This window comes from Musca vetustissima, unplaced genomic scaffold (assembly GCF_032173495.1).
Source record: "Musca vetustissima isolate MV318-11 ecotype Yass unplaced genomic scaffold, APGP_CSIRO_Mvet_v1 utg38751, whole genome shotgun sequence".
In the NCBI taxonomy this organism is placed as follows: Eukaryota; Metazoa; Arthropoda; class Insecta; order Diptera; family Muscidae; genus Musca; species Musca vetustissima.
The window spans coordinates 16,045-34,170 of NW_026887556.1; the positions used below are offsets into that span (position 1 = coordinate 16,045).

Here is an 18,126-nt window from a genome sequence, read left to right on the forward strand (position 1 = left end):
AAGGGAAATAATTAAAAAAATATATTTCTATACTTAATAAAACCACGCCTTAAATAATTTAAAATGTTTCTCTTTAATAAAACCACGCTTTAATAATTTAAAATGTTTCTCTTTAATAAAACCACGCCTTAAATAATTTAAAAAAATTTTCTCTTTAATAAAACCACGCCTTAAATAATTTAAAAAAAATTTCTCTTTAATAAAACCACGCCTTAAATAATTAAAAAAATTTTTCTCTTTAATAAAACCACGCCTTAAATAATTTAAAAAATTTTTCTCTTTAATAAAACCACGCCTTAAATAATTTAAAAAAAATTTCTCTTTAATAAAACCACGCCTTAAATAATTAAAAAAATTTTTCTCTTTAATAAAACCACGCCTTAAATAATTTTAAAAAATTTTCTCTTTATTAAACCACGCCTTAAATAATTTAGAAAAATCTTCTTTTTAATAAAACCACGCCTTAAATAATTTAAAAAAAAAAAAATTTCTCCTTAATAAAACCACGCCTTAAATAATTAAAAAAAAATTTCTCTTTAATAAAACCACGCCTTAAATAATTTAAAAAAATCTTCTTTTTAATAAAACCACGCCTTAAATAATTTTAAAAATATTTTCTTTAATAAAACCACGCCTTAAATAATTTTTCTTTATTAAAAAATAAAAAAAAATAAAAAAATAAATAATTTTTAAAAATATTTTCTTTGACAAATAATTTAAAAAAATATTTTTTTTCCTTTGAGCAGATTGACTAATTTTCCTTAATTTCCTTTTTTATGTCCTCCTCAATTGGAATATGGTTAGAAAGACATAATAAATAAATGGCGAGCTATTAAGTTTACGATTGCCATACATAAGCCCATAATAATACTCTCCAAGAGTATGGTCAATGGACCTGCAATGATCGTTTATTTATGTTAATTTTGAAAAGAGGCAGGGGAAGAGGAAAGAGTTGGGTTTTATTTTCAGGAATTCTAATGGCTGGATGGCTAATAAATAAATGGCTTTGCACTTCCGTATGTTAAGCAACCCGATTATTATGACATAAACTTTTATGATGGGATGGCCACATACACACATATGCAGCCATATTCGGGCACATGTTCACACCACTACTTCCCAAACACTATCGAGAAGATGAAGAAAACATAACCATAGATATTACCAGCAATTGATCCCAGCTATTGTGCAGATATGTAGCTCGACCATGCTAAAGTTTATGATGCTCATCTAACATTCTTAGCTGCATTGTTGGCCAACAACTCTACCTTGGCCTGGCAGCCAGGCTGTGTTCGGTGAGGGAGGGGCCATGTGTTGCACCATTTTAATGTCTCAATTAAGGCTAACATTTAGAAGGCTTGTGAAATACACTTGCCTTATTGGAGGCCAATTGCATTTTATATCGCAGCAGCTGCTGCTGCTGGAACTGCTTCTGGGTAAAAAGTAGTGAAAAAGTTTTTTTCGCCTGCTATTGTTTTTCGGCTAATGAAGTTCTTGACGCTCTCACAGGCACTTGAGCTTATCGGAGAAGAGCATTATGCATACATGAAGAATCTTGGACATGCTAATATCCAGTATTCGTTTGGAGGTTAGCAGTTTTTGTTAAAGAAAAAATTAAAAAATAACCAGTAAGGAAAGTAGTAAAGTCAGACGGAGCCGACTACATGAAACCCTTCACCACTTTGGGTATATTCTACATATGTATCCTAACAGATGTCGCGTTTTTGTTATATACCTATATCTGAATCGATTTCAGGGAAACTTACTAATTTATATTACTTCAGTACGTTGTGTCATTCGGCTTAGCTATAAATCTTTTCACGAAGCTTAGCAACATCATTCTAGACTTAATTCAGTAACCTATACCAAAATTCGTGTAAATCGAAAGATATATATGGACTTTGGTGCACATAAAATCGGACGAAAATATATATGGTAGCTATATCTAAATCTGAACCGATTTTCACGAAACTTAGCACACATCATTCTAGACTTAATTCAGTACGCTATGCCAAAATTCGTGCAAATCAAAATATTTCCAGGAACTTTAGTGGACTATTTACCTAAAATCGGGCGAAACTATATATGGGAGCTATATCTAAATCTGAACCGATTTTCGCGAAACTTAACACACATCATTCTATACTTAATTCAGTACGGTGTGCCAAATTTCGTGCAAATCGAAAGATATATAGGGTCTTTGGTACACCATTTACCTTAAATCGGACGAAACTATATATGGCAGCCATATCGAAATCTGAACCGATTTTCTCGAAATTTAACACACATCATTCTATACCTAATTCATTACGCTATGTCAAATATCGTGCAAATCCAAAGATATATAGGGACTTTGGTGGACCATTTACATAAAATCGGACGAAAATATATATGGGAGCTATATCTTAATTGGAACCGATTTTCACAAAACTTAGCACACATCATTCTAGACTTAATTCAGTACGCTATGCCAAATTTCGTGCAAATCGAAAGATATATAGGGACTTTGGTGGACTATATACCTAAAATCGGGCGAAACTATATATGGGAGCTATATCTAAATCTGAACCGATTTTCAGGAAACTTAACACACATAATTTTAGACCCATTTAATTACGCTGTGCCAAATATCGTGCAAATCAAAAGATATATGGTACTTTGGTGCACCATTTGCATTACATCGGACGAAAATATATATGGGAGCTATATCTAAATCTGAATCGATTTTCTCCAAACTTGGCACACATCATTCTGGACCTAATTTAGATTTTCTTGAATTGCAATAGGGTTCGTCCTTGGGCCAAATAAGTGACTTGTTTCCTTTTGCCTGTTACAAACATATGCACAAAGACATAATACCCTGTACCACAGTGTGGTGAAGGGTATAATAAAAAAATTATTTAAGGCTTGAATTTATTAAAGAAAATATTTTTAAAATTTTCCTAAGGCGCGGATTTATTACAAAAAAAATATTTTTTTAAAATTATTTAAGGCGTGAATTTTTTATTTTTATTAAGGAAAAAATCTTTAAAATCCATTTATCCGTTTCCCGATTCCATTTTCCAGTCACTTATCTCATTAATACAAATCACATAACCATTGCTAATTAGGGTCACATCTATTCAAAGAATTTACACATATTACATCTCTCAACACCCCTTTCCCCTGTTCAGCTCTTCCTTCTTTTCACAGAGAAGATTCACATTGCATTTCAATCAAAATGCCAATTAAATATGTCATAAATATTAATGGCATTGCCTAATAATCCGCCTAACTGACTGCCTGCCTGCCTACCCTCACTTCAGGCCATGATGATGATGAGTTGCCAAACATTAACCACTTAAAGTGATCCTTAGAGTGCCATTTAGTGAAATTACGTGTGGCTTCTAGGAAAAAAGGACATATGTTAGACGATGTAGGTTCTCAAACACCCACCTCACCCCCTACACACACCGACACCCACCCACACCCCTATCAATTGCCTTGCTAAACTGTTTTTCAGTTAAAGGCTCATCAACGTTGGCATTATCAGTGAATTCTGAATTAATTTCACATTTGTATGCATAACACACACTCATCTGCTCTTGGAGAAAGGGGAGAGAGTGAAGTGTAGGCAGAGATAGGAGGAGAAGGAGGAGTGAGTGAGTGGAAAGCTCACACCCTTTAACAACTTGCAGGCATTTTAGCAATGCTATTTTACATAACCCAGTAAGGATAAGTATCGTGGCATTTATTTTTCACACACACACTAACCCACACACAGATGTATATTTTCACACATACACACACACACACATCTTTATCAATGAAATATATCATTCACTGAGTCCACATATCCGCAAGGAAGGAAAGCACTTTTAAGCATTTCAACCATTTCAGATATTTATGTAAATATTCATGCATTTTTATTATTCCGATACACACACAGTCACACATACATACACACATAGAGTCTCGTTAAATGGTTGTTAGCTTTTCTTGAATGGGTTTTGATTTCTTGTAATTCCGTTTTATTTTGGAAATTCAAGTGAATACACCCACAGGGTTGTTGCCTCAAAAATCTGACAAAGAAAAGAGCAACATGTTTTCACAATTTCACATTATAGAAAATCATATTCAGCAAGATTTTCATTTGTTAAAGAATTTTTATTCATCCATAGGCGTGGATTTTTTAAAGAATTTTTATTCAGCCATAGGCGTGGATTTTTTAAAGAATTTTTATTCAGCCATAGGCGTGGATTTTTTAAAGAATTTTTATTCAGCCATAGGCGTGGATTTTTTTAAGAATTTTTATTCAGCCATAGGCGTGGATTTTTTAAAGAATTTTTATTCAGCCATAGGCGTGGATTTTTTTAAGAATTTTTATTCAGCCATATGCGTAGATTTTTTAAAGAATTTTTATTCAGCCATAGGCGTGGATTTTTTTAAGAATTTTTATTCAGCCATAGGCGTGGAGTTTTTAAAGAATTTTTATTCAGCCATAGGCTTGGATTTTTAAGGAATTTTTATTCAGCCATAGGCTTGGATTTTTAAGGAATTTTTATTCAGCCATAGGCGTGGATTTTTTAAAATCATTTTATTCAGCCATAGGCGTGGATTTTTTAAAGAATTTTTATTCAGCCATAGGCGTGAATTTTTGAAAGAATAATTTTTCAAGGGCTATACAAGGCGGGGAGGGTGGCGTAGGGGATGACAGATACCAAGCAATGACTCTGATTGGCTTTAACATGGCGATGTTCAGGCTTATCTTGGTCCCTTGGTTCATCTCAATTGTGGACACTGACCTCCCCGCGGTGTCACCTGGGGTATCTATTTTCATCACCCGTTAAAATAGTGTGCTGATATGCCGTGAGTTCAACCATAATAACTATAAATAAATGGGCTGAGGCGTCGGGTTAGTTGCCCATACTCGGAAAACCGAACCTACTATGAAAAAGCAAAGAAAAAGAAAACCAAACCCCCCTAATGTTGACGACCCCCGCAAACGTATAAAGGACCACGATCTGCGAATCTGCGCACCTTGGAATGTGCGCACGTTGTACAGTGGCAAAGAATTGCCCACTCCCTACAAACTGCAGCAAAAGCAACACTTGGTTACCAAGCTTTGGAAGAAGCATTTTGAAAAGCTTCTGGTATCAAATAGTGGCGGTGAAGAAGATACCCCAGAACCAATAAGAGATGATGGTATAGAGTGTTTACCATCTAGCCAATATGAGGTCAGAATAGCAATTAAACGGCTAAAGAACAATAAAGCATCAGGAGCCGATGGGTTACCAGCCAAACTATTCAAGACTGGTGGTCAGATGCTGGTCAGGAGCATGCATCAGCTGATAAGTACAAGATGGCTAGTTGAATGCATTGATTGGAACGTCAGCATCCTGTGTCCCGTGCACAAAAGAGGAGACAAGACGATAAGTGCCAACTATAGACGAATTAGTCTCCTTCCCGTCGCATATAAGGTGCTATCCAGTGTGCTGTGTGAACGATTGAAGACAATGGTCAATGACATTATTGGACCATACCAATGTGGCTTCAGACCTGGCAAATCCACCATTCATCAGATTTTCACTCTACGCCAAATCCTGAAAAAGACCCACGAAAAACACATCGGCACAAACCATCTATTCGTCGACTATAAAGCTGCATTCGACACCCCTATCCCTCCATAAGCCCCCCTAATAAAATTCTGAAACTCTCACTTTCTATTTCCCCAACCTTCACAGCCACTTCAAATTTTGACCGGGCAAAAAGGCGTTAATTGCCAAAACATCATCGCCCTCGTTGTCGTCGTCGTCCTTCAGAAAGAAAAAAGGACGGATGTTATTAGGTACTACATCATAATGGCAAGCGGATGAGGAGGTGGCGGTGAAGACGGAAAAGTCATCTGTAACAGCATTTAAATATTTAATTTGTAATTAAAAGGCTGACAAAGGCGAACACGGCGGGTATCCGTTCTTTTTGGCGGATATCTATGAAGAATTTAACCAAACAAAATATAATTAGGATTTTGTGCTAAGAAAAGATAAGGAGGCTAATATTGGTGTTGTTGTTTTCAGATAAAACAAACAAAATTGAATTGCAATTAACATAGATGACAAATTTTCGGCTTGTAGGGCTCTAAACGAACATTTTGAAATTAAGGTCAGGTGAATAGAGAAATTTAAGAGATTATCGATGAAATTTTCCATAGATAAATGCTAGAATTTTCTATAGAAAAATTTCACAGATTATCGCTACAATTTCCTATAGAAAATTTTTTAGCGATTATCGCTAGAATTTTCTATGAAAAGATTTGCTTTAGAATCCAACGTCTACTTGCTTCATTCCGCAAAGGCAGCAATACCAATGCTTAACACACAGTTACACAATCAAGTGCCATAAATCAGCATTAAGCTCTACAATTGCCATGAGTCAAAGATGACATTGTGCGGAGGCCAAGAAATGCTGAAACGCCTCTTCCCAAAATAGAACCTAGGACAATGATTGCCTAGAATTCCTACAGAATTCGAATACAAGTTAATGTGCGACTTTATCTAGAACCGCTGCGTACCTCCTTTCAATGCGTAGAGTTGCTTAAGTCGTTTATAGCTTTTAAGCTTTTTAATGTTTTAAATTTCGTTTGGAATAGCCAGGTCATAAATTATGGCATTACTTGAAGAAGAAGTTACCACCACAAAGCCACTCACATTGTCTAAAGGAGATTGGGTATTAGGTTTTGCTTTACTTTATCGTTATGGGAACTGCGGCGGACAATTTGCGGTGGCAGATTTTCAATTTAATAAAGTTTTTACTTCTGGCGATATTTTATTATGATTTATTGGCTCACAAATATATGACAATAAAGCACAGGTAAATTCCGAACAGTATTCTTTTAAGGGGTTTTAAAAAATACGCGGATTTTTATGACCTTAGCCCTATGATTAAACACCAGGTTTCTTTGGATCAATTAAATTTCAGAAAAATTGGAGTTGATTTACTAAAGCCCGTCTGTCTGGCCGGCAAAATTTTTCTATGGAAAATCGTAGCGATAACTGCTAAAATTATTCTATGCAAAATCGTAGCGATATTCGCTAAAATTTCTCTATGGAAAATTGTAGCGATATTTGCTAAAAAAAATCCTATAGGAAATTTTAGCTATATTGTAGCGAAAATCTCTCTATTAAAAATTGAAACGATAAACGCTAAAAATTCTGTATAAACCAGTAAGGAAAGTAGTAAAGTCGGACGGGGCCGAATATATGATACCCTTCATTACTATGGGTGTATTAAACAGATGAACCGATTTCAACGAAACTTGTCACAAGTTAGGTTATATCAATTTCAGTACGTTTTGTTCCTATCCGCCATATATTGGGTCTTTGGTGCACCATTAACATGAAATCGAACGAAACTATATATAGGAGGTGTATCTAAATCTGAACCGATTTCCACGAAACTTGTCACACATCATTCTAGGCTCAATTCAGTAAGTTATACCGAATTTCGTGAAAATCGAAAGATATATAGGGGCTTTGGTGCACCATTATCATAAAATCGGACGAAAATATATATGACAGCTATATCTAAATCTGAACCGATTTTCGCGAAACTTGGCAGACATCATTCTAGACTCAATTAAGTGAGCTGTGCCAAATTTCGAGCAAATCTAAATATATATAGGGCTTGGGTGCGCCATTTACATAAAATCGGAAGAACCTATATATGGGAGCTATATTTAAATCTGGACCGATTTTCACGAAACTTGGCACACATCATCCTAGGCTCAATTTAGTACATTATGCCAAATTTCGTGCAAATCGAAAGATATATAGGGACTTTGGTGCATCATTTACTTAAAATCGGACGAAACTATATATGTCAACTATATCTAAATCTGAACCGATTTTCGCGAAACTTTGCATACATCATTCTAGACTTAATTCAGTACGTTATGTCAAATTTCGTGCGAATCGAAAGATATATAGAGACTTTGGTGCGTCATTTACATAAAATCGGACGAAACTATATATGGGAGCTATATCGAAATCTGAACCGATTTTCGTGAAACTTGGCAGACATCATTCTAGACTTAATTCAGTACGTTATACAAAATTTCATGCGAATCTAAAGATATATATGGGGCATGGTGCACCATTTACATAAAATCGGACGAAAATATATATTGGAGCTATATCCAAATCTGAACCGATTTTCACGAAACTTGGCAGGCATCATTCTAGGCTCAATTCAGTACGTTATGCCAAATTTCGTGCGAATCGAAAGATATATGGGGTGTTTGGTGCACCATTTACATAAAATCGGACGAAACTATATATGGGAGCTATATCTAAATCTGAACAGATTTTCGCGAAACTTGGCAGACATCATCCTAGGCTCAATTCAGTACCTTATGCCAAATTTCGTGTGAATCGAGAGATATATAGGGACTTTGGTGCACCATTTACATAAAATCGGACGAAACTATATATGTCAACTATATCTAAATCTGAACCGATTTTCACGAAACTTGGCAGACATCATTCTAGACTCAATTCAGTACGTTATACCAAATTTCGTGCAAATCGAAAGATATATAGGGACTTTGGTGCGCCATTTACATAAAATCGGACGAAGATATATATGGGAGCTATATCCAAATATGAACCGATTATCACGAAACTTGGCAGACATCATTCTAGGCTCAATTCAGTACTTTATGCCTAATTTCGTGTAACTCGAAAGATATATAGGGGCTTTGGTACATCATTTACCTTAAATCGGACGAAGATGTATACGGAAGCTATATCTAAATCTGAACCGATTTTCACGAAACTTGGCTCACATCATTCTGGACTCAATTAAGTGAGCTATGCCAAATTTCGTGCAAATCGAAAGATATATGGGGGCTTTGAGGCACCAATTACATAAAATCGGACAAAAATATATATGGAACCTATATCCAAATCTGAACCGATTTTCACGAAACTTAGCAGACATCATTCCAGGCTCAATTCAGTATGTTATGCCAAATTTCACGCAAATCAAAAGATATATAGGGGCTTTGGTGCACCATTTACATAAAATCGGACGAAAATATACAAGGGAGCTATATGCAAAACTGAATCGATTTTCGCGAAACTTGGCAGACATCATTCTAGGCTCAATTCAGTACGTTATACAAAATTTCGGGCAAATCGAAAGATATATAGGGACTTTGGTGCACCATTAACATAAAATCGGACGAAAATATATATGGGACCTATATCTAAATCTGTATCGATTTTTCCCAATTTCAATAGGGTTCGTCCTTGGCCCAAATAAATGAGCTATGCCAAATTTCATCCAATTCGGATTATAAATGCGACCTGTACTTTGTTTACAATTTAACACCAACAGACGTACAGATGGACGGACAGATATGCATAAATCGACTCAGAAAGTGATTCTAGGCATATTCTCAAAAGGAACTATGGATCTATCTCGTTTCATTTTGCCTGTCACAAACATATGCACAAAGACATAATACCCTGTACCACAGTGTGATGAAGGGTATAAAAATTGTAGCAATGATCTCTAAACATTTTCTATAGAAAATAGTAGCGATAATCGTCAGAATTTTTTTTATCGATTTGATTTTTTCTATTTGTATAAAATTTGTGTATTTTTCCCCTCTTGAACAACCCTCTTCTTTTTTTGGGTATCACTTTCCAAATCCAATTTCCAACTTTAGTTCGCCTTGAAGTACCCTCCCTTTCCATTTCACCCTTTATGCTGATCCACTTACCTTCCTCTACAAATATTTGACACAGAAATTTGTTATGCGAGAGATAAGTAAACATTTATTTGTTATTTAACCTTTTTTTGCTGTTGCCGACAAATCCTTTGAGGAAGCTCAATCGTAGAAAGGGGGGGGGGGGGGTAAGGTAACACGCAATACCATCCCCTCCCCTCGATTTACTTAAATTGAACACAATCAAGTTGATTTGTGGCACACGTCTTGGATTCTACCTGTCTTACTTCGTTCATAAGGTAAGGCGAAGCATTTTTTTTTCACCGTCAGCAGCTAAGTAAAGAGTCGAAGGAGGGGGGAAGTCCTTCTCCTTCCACCTCCTTTTATCGAAACATATGTATCCTTTCAAATATCGTTGCTTCGTGGAATATCTATATCAGAATTTATGTAGCCGGTACGTGTAACCAAATGCTTGCGAACATCCAAGTTGGCAGTTAGTTTTTACGATTTTGCAAGTCTGCATGTACGTCTGTCTGTCGGTCCGTCCGTCCGTTCGACTGTGTGTCTGTTGACTTAGTTTATGTCTTGACTTTATTTGTTTGCCTTGTTCTCGTTTTCGGATTTTATTCTTTCGCTTTCATTTTCCTCGTTTCTGTACACTGCCCTGTTGGCTGGGAAGCCAAGGCAAGGAAGGAGAGAAAGAAAATCCAAACAAGCGCCAGTTAGGGTCTTTATGGTGGTTGGGGAACCTCCTTAAGGATATATTGAAAAGCCCATAAACCAGTTTGTTAGGTAGGTGTCCCAAATACCCTGAACCAAAGCAGTGACAGGCAACTACGTGCAAGGATATCTACGTTCAGCTGGAGATGTCACACGAATCCTATCATTTTTTATGGGATCTTGTCATGCTGTCTGTTTGTTTGTTTTGTTGGGGAGTTTTTTCTGTGTTGTCAATTTCTTGGTGTTGTTGTTGCTGTTGTGTTTCGAGCTTGTAATTGTCAAAGTGTTACAAGCTGTTTTTGCTTTGTTAGGAATTGCTGACGCCGCCAACCATACGCCAGCCAGGTGGGATGGCGACACAAATTCTCTCGTCCTTAAATTCCGAACAATTGCCACCGATTGATTTTTATTTGTATTTAAGGTGGAAAAGCGAATTAGATAAAAGGGGTATAATGAATAATATGGAAGCGTTGAAATTTTCCCTATAGAAAATTTTATCGACAATCTTTGAAATTTTCCTATAGAAAATTTTATCGATAATCGTTGAAATTTTCCTATAGAAAATTTTATCGATAATCCTTGAAATTTTCCTATAGAAAATTTTATCGATAATCGTTGAAATTTTAATATAGAAAATTTTATCGATAATCGTTGAAATTTTCCTATAGACAATTTTATCGATAATCGCTAAATTTTTTCTATAGAAAATTTTATCGATAATCGCTAAAATTTTTCTATAGAAAATTTTATCGATAATCGCTAAAATTTTTCTATAGAAAATTTTATCGATAATCGCTAAAATTTTTCTATAGAAAATTTTATCGATAATCGCTAAAATTTTTCTATAGAAAATTTTATCGATAATCGCTAAAATTTTTCTATAGAAAATTTTATCGATAATCGCTAAAATTTTTCTATAGAAAATTTTATCGATAATCGCTAAAATTTTTCTATAGAAAATTTTATCGATAATCGCTAAAATTTTTCTATAGAAAATTTTATCGATAATCGCTAAAATTTTTCTATAGAAAATTTTATCGATAATCGCTAAAATTTTTCTATAGAAAATTTTATCGATAATCGCTAAAATTTTTCTATAGAAAATTTTATCGATAATCGCTAAAATTTTTCTATAGAAAATTTTATCGATAATCGCTAAAATTTTTCTATAGAAAATTTTATCGATAATCGCTAAAATTTTTCTATAGAAAATTTTATCGATAATCGCTAAAATTTTTCTATAGAAAATTTTATCGATAATCGCTAAAATTTTTCTATAGAAAATTTTATCGATAATCGCTAAAATTTTTCTATAGAAAATTTTGTCGATAATCGCTAAAATTTTTCTATAGAAAATTTTATCGATAATCGCTAAAATTTTTCTATAGAAAATTTTATCGATAATCGCTAAAATTTTTCTATAGAAAATTTTATCGATAATCGCTAAAATTTTTCTATAGAAAATTTTATCGATAGAAAATTTTATCGATAATCGCTAAAATTTTTCTATAGAAAATTTTATCGATAATCGCTAAAATTTTTCTATAGAAAATTTTGTCGATAATCGCTAAAATTTTTCTATAGAAAATTTTATCGATAATCGCTAAAATTTTTCTATAGAAAATTTTATCGATAATCGCTAAAATTTTTCTATAGAAAATTTTATCGATAATCGCTAAAATTTTTCTATAGAAAATTTCATCGATAATCGTTGAAATTTTCCTATGGAAAATTTTGTCGATAATCGTTGAAATTTTCCTATGGAAAATTTTGTCGATAATCTCTAAAAAATTTCCCTATAGAAAATTTTATCGATAATCGTTGAAATGTTCCTATAGAAAATGTTATCGATAATCGCTAACATTTTTTCTATAGTTTTCTATAGAAAAAATGTTATCGATAATCATTGAAATTTTCCTATAGAAAATTTTATCGATAATCCTTGAAATTTTCCTATAGAAAATTTTATCGATAATCGTTGAAATTTTCCTATAGAAAATTTTATCGATAATCGTTGAAATTTTCCTGTAGAAAATTTTATCGATAATCGTTGAAATTTTCCTAAAGAAAATTTTATCGATAATCATTGAAATTTTCCTATAAGAAGTTTCATCGATAATCGTTAAAATTTTCCTACAGAAACTGTTATCAATAATCGTTGAAATTTTCCTATAGAAAATTTTATCGATAATCGTTGAAATTTTCCTATAGAAAATTTTATCGATAATCGTTGAAATTTTCCGATAGAAAATTTTATCGATAATCGCTAAAATTTTTCTATAGAAAATTTTATCGATAATCGTTGAAATTTTCCCTATAGAAATTTTTATCGATAATCGTTGAACTTTCCCCTATAGAAAATTTTATCGATAAACGCTAAAATTTTTCTATAGAAAATTTTATCGATAATCATTGAAATTTTCCTATAGAAAATTTTATCGATAATCATTAAAATTTTCCTATAGAAAATTTTATCGATAATCGTTGAAATTTTCCTATAGAAAATTTTATCGATAATCGCTAAAATTTTCCTATAGAAAATTTTATCGATAATCGCTAAAATTTTTCTATAGAAAATTTTATCGATAATCGCTAAAATTTTTCTATAGAAAATTTTATCGATAATCGCTAAAATTTTTCTATAGAAAATTTTATCGATAATCGCTAAAATTTTTCTATAGAAAATTTTATCGATAATCGCTAAAATTTTTCTATAGAAAATTTTATCGATAATCGCTAAAATTTTTCTATAGAAAATTTTATCGATAATCGCTAAAATTTTTCTATAGAAAATTTTGTCGATAATCGCTAAAATTTTTCTATAGAAAATTTTATCGATAATCGCTAAAATTTTTCTATAGAAAATTTTATCGATAATCGCTAAAATTTTTCTATAGAAAATTTTATCAATAATCGCTAAAATTTTTCTATAGAAAATTTTATCGATAATCGCTAAAATTTTTCTATAGAAAATTTTATCGATAATCGCTAAAATTTTTCTATAGAAAATTTTATCGATAATCGCTAAAATTTTTCTATAGAAAATTTTATCGATAATCGCTAAAATTTTTCTATAGAAAATTTTATCGATAATCGCTAAAATTTTTCTATAGAAAATTTTATCGATAATCGCTAAAATTTTTGTATAGAAAATTTTGTCGATAATCGCTAAAATTTTTCTATAGAAAATTTTATCGATAATCGCTAAAATTTTTCTATAGAAAATTTTATCGATAATCGCTAAAATTTTTCTATAGAAAATTTTATCGATAATCGCTAAAATTTTTCTATAGAAAATTTTATCGATAATCGCTAAAATTTTTCTATAGAAAATTTTATCGATAATCGCTAAAATTTTTCTATAGAAAATTTTATCGATAATCGCTAAAATTTTTCTATAGAAAATTTCATCGATAATCGTTGAAATTTTCCTATGGAAAATTTTGTCGATAATCTCTAAAAATTTTCCCTATAGAAAATTTTATCGATAATCGTTGAAATGTTCCTATAGAAAATGTTATCGATAATCGCTAACATTTTTTCTATAGTTTTCTATAGAAAAAATGTTATCGATAATCATTGAAATTTTCCTATAGAAAATTTTATCGATAATCCTTGAAATTTTCCTATAGAAAATTTTATCGATAATCGTTGAAATTTTCCTATAGAAAATTTTATCGATAATCGTTGAAATTTTCCTGTAGAAAATTTTATCGATAATCGTTGAAATTTTCCTAAAGAAAATTTTATCGATAATCATTGAAATTTTCCTATAAGAAGTTTCATCGATAATCGTTAAAATTTTCCTACAGAAACTGTTATCAATAATCGTTGAAATTTTCCTATAGAAAATTTTATCGATAATCGTTGAAATTTTCCTATAGAAAATTTTATCGATAATCGTTGAAATTTTCCGATAGAAAATTTTATCGATAATCGCTAAAATTTTTCTATAGAAAATTTTATCGATAATCGTTGAAATTTTCCCTATAGAAAATTTTATCGATAATCGTTGAACTTTCCCCTATAGAAAATTTTATCGATAAACGCTAAAATTTTTCTATAGAAAATTTTATCGATAATCATTGAAATTTTCCTATAGAAAATTTTATCGATAATCATTAAAATTTTCCTATAGAAAATTTTATCGATAATCGTTGAAATTTTCCTATCGAAAATTTTATCGATAATCGTTGAAATTTTCCTATAGAAAATTTTATCGATAATCATTGAAATTTTTCTATAGAAAATTTTATCGATAATCGTTAAAATTTTTCTATAGAAAATTTTATCGATAATCGTTAAAATTTTTCTATAGAAAATTTTATCGATAATCGTTGAAATTTTCCTATAGAAAATTTTATCGATAATCGTTGAAATGTTCCTATAGAAAATTTTATCGATAATCGTTGAAATTTTCCTATAGAAAATTTTATCGATAATCGTTGAAATTTTCCTATAGAAAATTTTATCGATAATCGTTGAAATTTTCCTATAGAAAATTTTATCGATAATCGTTGAAATTTTCCTATAAGAAGTTTTATCGATAATCGTTGAAATTTTCCTATAGAAAATTTTATCGATAATCGTTGAAATTTTCCTTGTAGAAAATTTTATCGATAATCGTTGAAATTTTCCTATAGAAAATTCTATCGATAATCGTTGAAATTTTCCTATAGAAAATTCTATCGATAATCGTTGAAATTTTCCTATAGAAAATTCTATCGATAATCGTTGAAATTTTCCTATAGAAAATTTTATCGATAATCGCTAAAGTTTTTTATAGAAAATTTTATCGATAATCGCAAAAGTTTTTCTATAGAAAATTTTATCGATAATCGCTAAAATTTTTCTATAAAAAATTTTATCGATAATCGCTAAAATTTTTCTATAGAAAATTTTATCGATAATCGTTAAAATTTTCCTATGGAAAATTTTATCGATAATCGTTGAAATTTTCCTATAGAAAATTTTTATCGATAATCGTTGAAATTTTCCTATAGAAAGTTTTAGCGATAATCTCTGAAAATTGTCCATAGAACATTTTATCGATAATCGCTAAAATTTTTCTATAGAAAATTTTATAGATAATCGCTAACATTTTTTATAAAAAAAATTATCGATAATAGTTGAAATTTTCCTATAGAAAATTTTATCGATAATCGTTGAAATTTTCCTATAGAAAATTTTATCGATAATTGTTGAAATTTTTCCTATGAAAAATTTTTTCGATTTTTTTTGTTTTCGTTTTGTTGTTGTTGTGACTCATTGCATTTTTGTTGTTGTTGCTGCATTTTTTTTTTTTTTTTTTTTGCTTTTGTTGTTTTTCGTTTTCTTCTCAATGAAACGTTCGAAACGATCGAAAGGAAGTCATGGAGATTAACATAGCTGAGATATTCCACCCATTTTAATTGTGTGAATTATTTAGATGTTGTTGTTGTTGTTGTGGCTATTGCGTTCTGTTGTTGTTGTCATTCTCTAGCATTTCTGGTTAGTGACGAAAATCTCAGTTAACGACTGAATGACTGACGTTGAACAATTGTGGGAACATCGACAATTAACCTACCTGAGATGTGTCATTTTTACATATTTTGGAAAATAGCAACAACATCGATTCTAGGGTTGCCAGGTTCCCTACATTGGAAATACTCTATGTGGTTTAATTATGGTTTTAGTTCGAAACAGATATGGCTCTAGGCCCGAAATCACCTGACTTGACAATCTTTGAGTAGTTTCCTAAAAATCCCTTGCGCCCTTTGAAATAGCGTTGGCAACCCTGTTTATGCACTTGTTTGTAAGGGTAACTATTTTGTCAGAACTTTATCTGATTAGTAGTGTTTATACTTTAAAATGAGTCGGTCGTCTGCTCTAAGCGTGACTTTAAAAATTCTCCAGCTGGTAAGTCGGACGTAACGAGGAAGCAGGGATATTTATAGTTCAATTGTCAACCTTCTTCGCTCTCCGATGTAGATCACCTGTGTGGCGGCTCTGATTTACAAGAAGCTTACCGATAATCGTGCACGCATGACCCAGAGAATCCAACAGAAAAGTCTCAACGAATGGAATCTATTGCAGAATGTAAGCTGGTCGCAAGAGGGCAGTGACTTTAGCATATTCACCTATGCAGGTTACACCTTTATAATAGCCGTGTGTTTGCTGGAAAGGTAACAACTGGCAGGGTGTGGTCATCTCAACTGAGTAGCAGATCGAATGATGCATTCCATTTGATTTTTTTTCAGATTCATCAACTATCGCAAAATACCCAGCACCACAGATACTCTGTTCTTGAGATTTGGTATGATAATATTTTGTCTTCAAGGTTAGTGAAATCGGAAAATTTTCACAGACCCCCATTAATGTAATATGTGTGGGAAATAATTGTGGCCTCTCTACACTTTCAGGTATTATGGTCTTCTACACAGTGGAATATGTCCATGAGAATATCCAATTGAATGCTTTGGTCTTGGGTGGGTTGAGTTTTCTGGTGGCCATTCTCTTCTTCCTGGAAGATTGTTGCACCGCAAGGAGCCTGCGCCGGGACAACAAATTCATACAAACCGAAACTTTGGTAGGTAATTAGAAAAACCATAGTTTTCGGCTAAGATGGTGACGATGTGACTGTCTGTCCTTCAATAATTTTTTATAGAAACCCATCTCTTCCATACCGATCAAACCCACCGATGACGATGTGTTGCATACGTATGTTTGAAGAGACTGTTGTTTTTTTTGTAATATTTTTTTTATACGTAAATAAAAATAATGTCTTAACAATTTGATTTGTCTAATAATTATTCTTTGATAATCGATAAAACGATTTTAACGATTATCGATAAAATTTTCTATAGAAAAATTTTAAAGATTATCGATGAAATTATTCTATAAACATAATTAACGACTATCGATAAAATTTTCTATAGAAAATTCGTAACGATTATCGATAATATTTTCTACAGACATATTTTACTGATTACCTATAAACATTGTATCGATAATCGTTACAAATTTTTCTATAGAAAATTTTATCGATAATCGTTAAAATTTTTCTATAGAAAATTTTATCGATAATCGTTAAAATTTTTCTATAGAAAATTTTATCGATAATCGTTCAAAATTTTCTATAGAAAATTTTATCGATAATCGTTCAAAATTTTCTATAGAAAATTTTATCGATAATCGTTAAACATTTTATCGATAATCTTTAAAAATTTTATCGATAATCGTTAAAAATTTTCTATAGAAAATTTTCTATAGAAAAATTTAACGATTATCGATAAAATTTTTAACGATTATCGATAAAATTGTCTATAGAAAATTTTTAACGATTATCGATAAAATTGTCTATAGAAAAATTTTAACGATTATCGATAAAATTTTCTATAGGAAAATTTCAACGATTATCGATAAAATTTTCTATATGAAAATTTCAACGATTATCGATACAATTTTCTATAGAAAATTTTTAACGATTATCGATACAATTTTCTATAGAAAATTTTTAACGATTATCGATAACATTTTCTATAGAAAAGTTTTAACGATTATCGACAAAATTTTCTATAGGAAAATTTCAACGATTATCCATAAACTTTTCTATAGAAAATTGTTAACGATTATCGATAAATCTTTCTATAGAAAATTTTTAATGATTATCGATAAAATTTTCTATAGAAAATTTTTAAAAAATTAAAAAAAATAAA

The 18,126-nt window shown here is 31.4% G+C and overlaps 1 protein-coding gene across 1 annotated transcript; it reads left to right on the forward strand.

The window, feature by feature from the left end:
- Nucleotides 1-16,272: 16,272 nt before the first annotated feature.
- LOC133335128 (uncharacterized) lies at nt 16,273-17,144 on the forward strand. Its single transcript, XM_061543432.1, has 5 exons — nt 16,273-16,327; nt 16,400-16,593; nt 16,669-16,748; nt 16,831-16,997; nt 17,076-17,144. The coding sequence occupies exons 1-5, from the start codon at nt 16,280-16,282 to the stop codon at nt 17,136-17,138; spliced, it is 552 nt and encodes a 183-aa protein (XP_061399416.1). The 5' UTR covers nt 16,273-16,279; the 3' UTR covers nt 17,139-17,144.
- Nucleotides 17,145-18,126: the final 982 nt, after the last annotated feature.

Bases quoted from the DNA above. Each gene is read 5' to 3' on its own strand.
- LOC133335128 (XM_061543432.1), top strand. From the start codon at position 16,280: ATGAGTCGGTCGTCTGCTCTAAGCGTGACTTTAAAAATTCTCCAGCTG. The intron at 16,594-16,668 runs GTAACAACTGGC...ATTTTTTTTCAG, and splicing joins GCCGTGTGTTTGCTGGAAAG to ATTCATCAACTATCGCAAAA. The intron at 16,998-17,075 runs GTAGGTAATTAG...AATTTTTTATAG, and splicing joins TCATACAAACCGAAACTTTG to AAACCCATCTCTTCCATACC.